This window comes from Vanellus vanellus (genome assembly GCF_965231255.1).
Source record: "Vanellus vanellus genome assembly, chromosome: Z".
Classification (NCBI taxonomy): domain Eukaryota; kingdom Metazoa; phylum Chordata; class Aves; order Charadriiformes; family Charadriidae; genus Vanellus; species Vanellus vanellus.
In genome coordinates, this window is record NC_138908.1 from 68,640,374 (window position 1) to 68,651,467 (window position 11,094).

The window sequence follows — 11,094 nt, forward strand, 5'->3', positions numbered from 1 at the left end:
TGGTGTTATGTGGAGCAGATAGAAAGAAAGAGCAGAAAAATACTTCCACTTGATGCCAGAACTGTTGTTTTGCTGCCAGATATCCCCATTTATGAAATAAACATATCTCTTGATAGAAAAAAACAACCTCCCATCATCAAAGCTATAATGGTACATACATAATAATCCATTAGTTCTCAGCATAAGCATCACTGAAACCAATATAACTCGAATTGCACTTATGGGAGCAGCAGGCTTGATTCTCTGCTATTTTAGAATGGTTTTGTTTATTTCCAATTTACCAACCAAAATATATTTACCAACTTTCACACCCATTTTTTGGTCCCTCTGGAGATTTGTTAAAGACTAAATAAAGAGTAAAACACGGGGAAAAGAAAGCTGTTTCTATTAGACACAGCTCATCCACAAGGGATTGTTTGTGCTTTAGTCCATTATGCATCAGCTTTACCCACGGGATCCAGTAGATTGAGGCAATCTCTATCAACTGCCACAGTCTTCGACCAGAATCTTGTTCCATGCTGAGCTGAAGGCTGCACTATAACAGTTTTTTTTTCTGACAACCACTTCAGTTCCTTTCACACAGAATCCTTTTAGTCAGTAACATAGTTACAGAAGTCTTGACAACTACTTCAGCACACCCCCAGGAAACTGCTCTACACTATTTTCCTACAGCTTTATCTTGCACAGCCCAGCAATGCACAGGTATTTTCAAGTACCAACTACAAAGCCACAAAGGCAATTTATCTCATTCCATTTCTTCCTATTGCTTAAGATGTTCTGCTACATCCAGCCTGTGTCTCCCCTTGCCTCTGCATGCCGACAGAGCGTTTGCTTGCTCTGCAATGAGCTATGCTGCAATGCCACGCTGAATGAGCAGCTGTTTGGCAAGACAACTCAAGACTCCTTACAAGGTCCATCTCAGATCTGGGGATAATAAAAAATAAAAATTTGAGGGACTCAAACATGACACAATAAGATCAACTCAGGAAAAGGATCTGGGGAAAATGTTGTTTTGGTGCTTGAGTTTCTACTTTTTTAATAATATTTGATGTGTCATTTATGTAGTGAAATGTATTACCTCATCTAACACATTGTCTTTTTTAATAATACTAGACCAAAGTTAACTTTAATCTTAGCCACACAGTTAGCCAATTAACTTTTCATTTTCCAGTATCTGTTTTTCTTGATCAAAATGAAATTGCCATAAAAATAGTTTAATAAAAATCAGTATCAGTTTATACCAGTTCTGCTATGTTTTCATCTGCAGCGTAACCCTGTCAAAGCTCACCTTTACTGCTCATAGACTTCCACTAATCTTATTTTCCAACCAGCAGTTGAACTCCTTTTGTGTTCTAGTACTTAGAAAGGCTGAAACCATATTAGAAAAGTTTGCAAACTTGAACTTCGATTCTGAAATCAAATCCATCTAGTTGAATATTTCTACAAATTTACTGTCCAAATATTCTTACAGGGACCTAGCTACAGGACCATGCCTGTTTTAAGACCAATTACTATACTATATGATAGGAAGTGATAAAAGTACACATGAAGGTTATATTAAATCAGTCACTTTTTTTAATGAATGTAAAGAGAACAAAGCGACAGTCTTTTTCAGTCAGTGGTTTCTTGTTATTACACGTTTCTGAGAATTACTAAGTAAGTTTTCTTTTTTTCTAGAAGCCAGAGATCTACAGGGCACCATATTCTTTACAGTTATTTTCATATCGTAACATTTTTTTTTTTCCACAGGCAAAAATTTCCAACAGATGTCCATAGATCAACCCAAAATAAAAGACCTTACTCCAGTACGGAACAGCCTAGCTCCCATACCCAACCACTGTGCTCACAAAAGTAAGTACAGGCAAGTCTCAGTTACAGTATCACACCATGTGCCTACGTCATTGGTGTCTGAGGGTTTGAGAGAGGTTTCATGTTCCTTTTTCACAGCATCGTAGAAGGGCTGAGCTTGGAAAGCACCTTTGGAGATTTTCTAGTCCAACCCCCCCACCCATAGAGCGGTCACCTGCAGCAGGTTGCTCAGGATCATATCCACTTAGGTTTTAAATACCTCCAAGAATGGGGACTACTAAAACCTGTTCTAGTGTTTGATCACCCTCAGAGTAAAAAAGCTTCTTCTTACTTATTTGTGCCCAATGACTCTATTCCGTTCACAGGACATCATTGAGAAGACTCTGGTTCCCTCTTCATCACTCCCTCAATCAGGCATTTCTACATATTGACAAGATCCCCCGAGCCACCTTCTCTTCTCAAAGCTGAATCATCCCAGCTCTTTCAGCCTCCCTGTTGAGGCTGGACATTCCAATACCTTAATCATCTCCATTGCCCTTTGTTGGACTTGCCCCGTATGTCCATATCTCTCTTGTACCGGGCCCCCAGAACTGGACACAGCACTCCAGATGTGTCTCACCAGTGCTGAGCAGAGCGGAAGGATCACCTTCCACAGTCTGCTGGCAACACTTTTCCTAATGCAGCCTCAGATGCTCTTGGCTGTCTTTGCCGCAAGGGTACACTGCTGGCTCATGTTCAGCATGTTGTCTGTCAGGGTCCCCAAGTTCCTTTCTGACAAGCTCCTTTTCAGCTGTTTTGATCTTCAGCATGTATTAGAACAGGGAGTTATTCCTCCCCAGGTGGAGGACTTCCCTTGGTAAGAGTTTTGTCCATCCATTTTTCCAGCCTGTCAAGGTCTTTCTGAATGGCAGCACACTCATCTGCTCTATCAGCCACTCCTCCCAGTTTCATATCATTTGCAAACTTGGAGAAGGTGCACTCTGCCCCATCATCCAAGTCACTAATGAAAACATTAAGCAGTATTAGCCTCAGTATCAACTCCTGGGGTATTCCACTAGTGACTGGCTCACCTCCAGCTGGACCTTATGCTGCTGATCACAACCCTTTTCTCCAGTGAGTTGCATTGTGTTGGCCTAGTAGAAGTGATGTACATCAACATAGAGGAGAGTTGGTTCTATGTTTATTTTCCAGAGCAGAGGTGACTGGAATTCTCACAGACACAGGATTTTTCACTCTCAGTTTCACTGTGGATTGCATATGCCTGTATGACTCTAGTAGGTTTTCACAGGGGTCAGGACATGATGTAACATGGTGACTTACAGGATGCAAAGAGATGGATGACAACACCCTAATGACTGCACAGCTGACAAAGGTTGGATATGTGAGATGAAAGCCAGGATAAGGAATGATTCTTCTGCAGAGAGCATGAAAAATATCATTACACTGAATTTTGTGTCCTTCTGCTTGCAAAAATTAGAGGGAAGAGGATTAGAACAAGATCATCAGGTTTCCAAAAACTTTGCCATATTCCGAATGTTACATAGGTGAAAACATGTTCTATCTCTCTCTGTCTTAAGCACAGTAGATAGACTAGCTTTTACAAGATGGGAATCATTCATTTCTCTCATTTTATCAGCAACTGGTTTGGGTAGCTTCTGTAACACAGGAGCTAAAATAAAGGGATTGAGAGAGCAGCAGCCTTTTTTTCCTCTGCGCTTTCAGCCAGCTCCTCACTCCCAAGGCAGTAAGAAGCAAGGTCCTGAAGAGCAGGGAAAGCATCACCCCACTCCTACAGCCCCGGCAGAGTGTCAAGACTTAATGAGTGTCCCAGGTTGGATCCAGCCAGTGACTGGGATGTTCTTCACATACAAACACTAGCCCTACTCCCAGCAGTGTCCTGCCTTCACATTCTTGTGCTCCACTAAGCACAACCCCTCCAGTGTATTTTGGATGAGGATTTGCAGTTTACTATTTGTCATCCTGCAGATCAGCCAGGTCCTAAGGCACTCACATTTCAGAGCTAAATTTAAGATTTGTTGCCTCTTATGATCTGAGTTTCATAAGCAATTCTGCAGCTATAACAATATTACTAAAAACAAAACAGCTGAGGTAACTTTATAGGGAACATCAGATTGGGTAGAGGAAATACAGAATCCTGCACTGCTGCCCCACAGTAAATAAGAGAGGAAGAAGAAAAGTAGAGATATGTGGAATACTGAGGTGGTATTCTCTGTCTGATCAGAGGAAAGAAAATAATCTAATTGCTTTCAAAACCCCAGCTTCAAGTCTTCTATTTTTAAGCTTTCTACTAACGTTGTCTGTGTCTTCTAGTTAAAACATAGTTGTAAGAAAAATCCTAAAAAAGTTATTTCATAATCACTGGTGTTCTTGCAGTAATTCATACAAACAGCCAGGATTTCAGTTCTAGTCTCATGCCAAACCCTGTGTTTTATAAATAAGATATAATTATCATAGTCAATAATCATGGCTTAATTAACTAACACAGCACATTTATCCGGTGACATTACCACTTGAACATCAGTTCAAACCAATAACAGAGAAGCAAAGTTATTTGCAAAATAGATGACATTTCTTCTTTGTTAACACGAATGACACATTTGGTCCTGGAGCTTTCCAAATAACTGTTTCAGTGCCAAGATTTCACTCATCCTCCATCCAGCCCTAAAAATATTACTGGTCTGGACACAGCCTTTATCCAGGCAAATGGCTCCAGCAATGAAGTTTGAAGATAAACATTTGTGTTTCTCTAATATTTTTGTTACACAAGATGTGAGTTAAAAACATCCAACAAAGCCAGTGGGGAAAAAAAAGCAACCAGGGACCTAGAACAATAAAATAAGCATAAATTAGAAAGAGAACTGAAACTACTCAAAGATTAACAGAAAGAAGAAACAACTCTCCAAAAAAGGAAGGGGAATGGAAAGAAAAAGGAAGAGATGTCTTAATCTCTAAGCAAAACCATCTAAAAATACAAGTTAGAAAGAGGATAATAGGAATGAAGCAGTAGCCTAGGAAAAGAGCCCTTGAGTGAGTTTAAGCCATAGTTTATAAACTCCCAGCCTTCAGATGTTTCTGGGGCCAAAGAGGTCAGCCACATGGCTTCTTGAGTAGCCTCAGCACAGCCTAGCATGTCTGTTACTCTGCATGCTCCTGCTCCGCCCCCGGCACACCCTTTCCATCTCATCAGGTGACTCCCCCAAGGACGCCTGGAAAACAGGCTTACAACCATCACACACTGCTCACATAATGCCAGAATAATTTTCAAAACAAATACGGGACTTCTAGAGAACTCTGCTGCTCTCAGTTCTTCATGTGGCTTAGAAGGTTTGAAAGCATAGTGAGGTTATTACTTGTTGAACAACAACAAAAAAATATCTATTTCTGCAGGTCATTTAACAATATTTTCAGGGGATCAGTGGTTGGTTTTGCTGCTATTAATCATGATTTAAAGTTTTTCTTTCCCAAGTTAACAGCAAAGGATTCCACAAAGCACCATCCTCTCTGCAGAGGGCCACTATGGTCCATTGCTTGCCAAAGGAAGAGAGTCTAAGAGCCACCCCTTCTACTGGAGTACATAATCCTTGGGCAACGCCTCCCTGACAGCCTTATTCCTGCCTCTGCAGTTTGTAATAGCAGCCACTCAAGAGTCTCTACTGAGAGGAAAAGGTTCACAGTATCACAGTATCACAGTATGCTAGGGATTGGAAGGGACCTCAAAAGATCATCTAGTCCAATCCCCCTGTCGGAGCAGGAACACCTTCCAACAGGAAGGCGTCCAGGCGAGTTTTGAATGTCTCCAGAGAAGGAGACTCCACAACCTCCCTGGGCAGCCTGTTCCAGTGCTCTGTCACCCTCACTGAGAAGAAGTTTCTTCTCAAATTTAAGTGAAACCTCTTGTGTTCCAGCTTGAATCCATTACCCCTTGTCCTATCATTGGTTGCTACTGAGAAGAGCCTGGCTCCATCCTCATGACATTGCCCCTTTATATATTTATAAACGCTAATAAGATCACCCCTCAGTCTCCTCTTCTCCAAACTAAAGAGACCCAGCTCCCTCAGTCTTTCCTCATAAGGGAGATGCTCCACTCCCTTAATCATCTTAGTTGCCCTACGCTGGACTCTCTCCAGCAGCTCTCTGTCCTTCTTGAACTGAGGGGCCCAGAACTGGACACAATATTCCAGATGCGGTCTCACCAGGGCAGAGTAGAGGGGAAGGAGGACCTCTCTCGATCTACTAACCACCCCCCTTCTAATACAGCCCAGGATGCCATTGGCCTTCTTGGCCACAAGGGCACAGTGCTGGCTCATGGTCATCCTGCTGTCCACCAGGACCCCCAGGTCCCTTTCCTCTACACTGCTCTCTAACAGGTAGCTCCCCATCCTATACTGGAACCTGGGGTTGTTTCTGCCCAGATGTAGGACCCTACACTTTCCCTTGTTGTATTTCATTAAGTTATTCCCTGCCCAAATCTCCAGCCTGTCCAAGTCTCTCTGGATGGCGGCACAGCCCTCTGGCGTGTCAGCCACTCCTCCTAGCTTAGTGTCATCAGCAAACTTGCTGATAGTACACTCAATTCCCTCATCTAAATCATTGATGAATATATTGAATAATATGGGCCCCAGTACCGACCCTTGAGGCACTCCACTGGTTACTGGCCTCCAACTGGACTCTGCCCCATTGACTACGACTCTCTGGCTTCTCTCCTTCAGCCAGTTCCCAGTCCACCTAATTATCCGATCATCCAGTCCACACTTCCTCAGTTTAGCCATGAGGATGCTGTGGGAGACCGTGTCAAATGCTTTACTGAAGTCAAGGTAGACCACATCTACCGCTCTGCCATCATCCATCCACCTCGTTATTTCCTCATAAAAGGCTATGAGGTTGGTCAAGCATGACTTCCCCTTGGAAAAGCCATGCTGACTGCCCCTAATAACTCTCTTATCCTTGATATGCCTTGAGAGGGCACCAAGGATAAGCTGTTCCATCAGTTTCCCAGGGATGGAGGTGAGGCTGACTGGTCTATAGTTACCCGGGTCCTCCTTCTTGCCCTTTTTGAAGACTGGAGTGACATTTGCTTTCCTCCAGTCCTCAGGCACCTCGCCTGTTTCCCAAGACTTGGTAAAGATGGTGGAGAGTGGTCCAGCAATGACTTCAGACAGCTCCTTCAGCACCGGCGGGTGCATCCCATCTGAACCCATGGATTTATGGATGTCCAGATTGCTTAACTGGTCTCTGACCCAGTTATTAGTAGCTCTTACGGTATCACCAGGTCTTCAGTAGCCAGCTCTGCCCTCTGAACATAAGTAATTACTGGTATGTAAGTAATTACAGTATGTAGGACCAGGTGGAAAGCACTGGTGTTTGGATGCTGTTTTTTACTTCTTTGAATGAGCATGATGGCTACCCGGTCATGAGGGTGAAGCTAAACTATGCTGGTTTTGCCCTATTCAAACCCATCCTTAAGGGCTTACCTTAAGGATGTTCTGTGTTCTGGAGATATTTTACACAGGTGTAAACTTTGAATGCATGAATATATATAAGCCTATGCTCCAAAGCGGGAAACAACTGAGCCTTTCAATATGCATTGGGATTGCACACCAAAATTTCAGCGAACTCAAAGCATTCTATCATGTGCCAAGAAACAAATGCGCTGATTTATCGTATGTAGCCCTGCCTGATTCACACAAATTCAATACAAACGAAAGCAAAGTACTAATGGTTTAGGTTTGGTTTTTTTGTTTTCATGGAAAGGAGATTTCTTGAAGTTCTGAACATGAATGAATCTTGAATATGACCTGTGAATTACACTACATTGCCAAAGGCCAGACAGGTCTAGTAAACGCTGCCTGCTCAGACCATCACAACTTGAATTGTACCGAAATTTGCATGAAAAGAAAAAAAAAACAACCAACTTTTAAATCCTCTCTGTAAAGATTTTGCTTTTCCCCAAATAGAAACCTGGTGAATCTTAGAGAATTACTGCTCCTGGTAAGTAAATAATGAATGATGAAACGAGTATGTGACAGGGGAATATGGCAAGGAGAACTTCAGCCTCCTTTGCACAATGTATATAGTGAAAAAATACATAGATGTAAAGCTCTTTCAGTGCCCACTGCAGACATAGGAGAGGTAACATTTGCTTTCAACAGGGCAAATTTCTGACTTATTAATTATATACTACGTAAATCTACAGACACAGAAGGGCTTGCATGACAGGACTGGTGTGCTTCTGCTTTGTCAAGGCACGGAAGCTGCAGGGTTTCTGCCTGAACTTCATTGTATTTCTGACTCAGGCACAGTGTGTGTCCCTAGTTACCTGCATGACTGTTACTCCCCTACCTAGTTACTCCCCATCTTACATTTGGACTTTTGGTGGTTTGGGATTTCTTTGTTTGTTTGTTTTCCCTAAGTGTAGTGGTTTGCATCTGCCTTTGCTGAGATTCATTATCTGAATTTCTTACTGTTTCTCCAATTTATCAACGTCATTTTGCATTGTAAACCTGCTCTCTGGGAAATCACACCTTGAGTGCCTTTTTTGCATCAGGTGTGTGTCCACGTTATAGTAATGGATCTACCTTATTTTTTGACAGAGTTAATAATCCTTCCTTATTAAAACTACATAATTTCTCACTTCTGCATCCGCACCCCCAGTGTCCCAGTTATTCTTTCTGATGTTTCTTGATGAGCAGTGAGAAGGCAGACTTCATAGGTTCAAAGATTCGCTTCTGAAAAACACCAGCCGTGGGCAGGATTTTAGGTATTTAGGATCTTTTTGGTTAGGTTAACTGACTCAAAATTCCTTAAGTCCTCTTTTCATGTCTTTTTATTCTACAGCCCTCAAGAAACTCCATCCACTATTCTACCCATGAGTTCCTCGAGTGTGCTGAATGTTTAGTTTGGTTTGGGGATTTTTTTTAAGAGCAAAATTGACTTGTAAGGTCCAGCTTATCACAGGTACATTGACTGCAGTAGTTACTCAGTTCATACCATTTGATTATGTGGTCTGTTATTTCTAATAAAAACTAGTTCATTTATCAGTTTATCCGCTATTAAAACAGTCCAAATCTAGATTAGCTTCAGGGGTTCCTCTGGAATGACACAAGATTTTCATTGGGTTAAGAGATAACAGACTGAGATGGTCACCTCTTGAGCAGAGCCCTTTATAGCAGGATTCTTCCTGCATGTAAAGAACAGGACACAAGCATGATACCAATCTGAGGACAAGTGGTTGGCTCAGAGAATGGGTTTTAATACCTGACCACTACCAAGCGTTTGTGGTTAGTTTCAAAGGATGAACTCAGCAAAATAGACAGAGAATCCAAATAACCTTCTGGAGGCTGCCATGACTGGTAAGATGAAATTCAAGCTAAAATATCTCAGAGGAAAATATTAATAGCCTCTCATATATTCATCACAACGATGCAGATGGAAGGAAATCACAGATGGAATGAGAATGCAACCAAGGAAAAATTAATGTGAAAAATTGCAAGGAAAATTCTGTAGCCAAAACAGAGATGGTGCTAACTCCAGTAGGGAACTTTTCAAATGGTTAAACTGAAAAACCTGAGCTGTTTGTATACAAAGAGCTTGTGAATAAAACGGACACTTAAATTAAAAGAAGTTAGTGCAATTCACAATAAATTCCAAGACAGAGAAAAATAGGTCTACAATTAAGGTTTGGAATGTTCCTTTTAAAAAATTAGGAAATTAGTGAGTTGTCTGAATGAAGGAGCTTGAGGATTTCAATTTAGAGAAGATACAGAACTATATCAACTTTAAAGCACAATGTTACACTGCTGAGTGGGAGATGGAGATTAAGGATGATATAAATCCAAAGCTTCTTACAAGACTGCTGACACACATAAGGCATACAAGAGCTGTGGCTCTTCTGTTTCAGTGTGGGTCTTAGTGTGCTACAGGGTAGTGGGCTACTTTTGTGGCCTGTGACTTGCAGAGTACATGTGGACCTATCCTTATGATTGACTGTGTCTAGAGCAACCCAGACACAGTGTCCCAGATTCTTCCATTTCATCTTCCTAAGATTTTGACCAGAATTTACCCTAGGTAATACAGCATCCTCCCACAAAGGTTTTGTTAAAAATAATATAGTCCCATGGAACATTTGTGTTTCAGTCAGCCTGTGGTTTTTGATGAAAAAATGTCTTGTGGAAATCTCTTCAAACAGACCAAGTCTCCTTCAGACAAATATAGATTCTCTGCTTATCAACAGTAAACCTTTGAACTTAGGAAGTCCTACTGATCACCAAACACAATGTATATTGCTTAACACTGGAGTTGTTTTCTTCAGTTGAAGCCCAGCCCTGCCAGGTTTTTGCAATTTTTTACTCATATTTTTATCATGTTTTTCAAGTGCAGGTTTGCGTACACACAACACAAAACAAACAACTGTTCAAAGAAAGTAACAAACTCATTTGTAAAAATGTTATGCTTTTCACTGTCTGTGCACTCTTTCTCTTTTTCTTTTTCCTCTAGTTCAGCTACCATCTCAGGGTGCTAAGAAGTTTAAGTCCCTGCCTTTAAATTCCCTAAGGACTGGTGCAGTTATTCTCCCACCAGCCCCAACGTCCAGATCCCAGAAAAGGGGACGTTCTCAGAGTCATTTGCTCAATTCTCTCTTGCCTGGTCTATCAGGACAGCCTCTGAAACCAAGCCGTGTCCTACCTGCTATCCCAAGCCAGAAGAAATCTAACCCTGCAGAAGAGCTTGAGAAATGTATCACCAAACCAGATGCTGAAAATTAACTCATTACACTGGCCTCAATCAGCTAAAATATATGTAAGAGCTTGTTACAAGATAATTGTACAGTAAAATCTCATTAATTTGCACTAACGATGCTCTTGTGAACTGGAGTGTAAATGAACAAAAAACAAGAAAGGGTAGCACATCACAAAAGCGGCACTGTGTATTTATACAGGCATTTTCATTATAGTTTTCATTTATGACGAAATTACTAAATCGATATCTAATGTGCTGTAAATCTATTTTGTGAATGGAAACCTCATAACATGCAATCTTGTTGCAGCAATGTGCTGTTAAGCCTTTCACAGAAAACAGGAACAAAGAGTAAGATTTTCTGCGTGATTTAAAATTCAGAATGAGGGAAACATAAATTGACAGGGACCCTCTGTAGTTTGTAAATGCAAAGGTGCTGATTCTAAGGCTGTGTGCCATCAAAAATGTCTTTTTAAGATTAAAATGATAAGCTCAAAATAAAAGGCAGTTTTAGCAAATGAGGGATTTGGG

The 11,094-nt window shown here is 41.3% G+C and overlaps 1 protein-coding gene across 1 annotated transcript in view; it reads left to right on the forward strand.

The window, feature by feature from the left end:
• Positions 1–10,888, forward strand: part of ANKRD55 (ankyrin repeat domain 55) — a gene marked incomplete at its 5' end in the record, with an annotated part of 50,088 nt that extends 39,200 nt beyond the window's left edge. Inside the window, 2 exons of the mRNA XM_082497042.1 lie at positions 1,750–1,851; positions 10,324–10,888. Of these exons, the coding sequence (XP_082353168.1) occupies positions 1,750–1,851; positions 10,324–10,592 (371 nt within the window). The 3' untranslated portion in view covers positions 10,593–10,888. The remainder of the gene's footprint in view (positions 1–1,749; positions 1,852–10,323) is intronic.
• Positions 10,889–11,094: the final 206 nt, after the last annotated feature.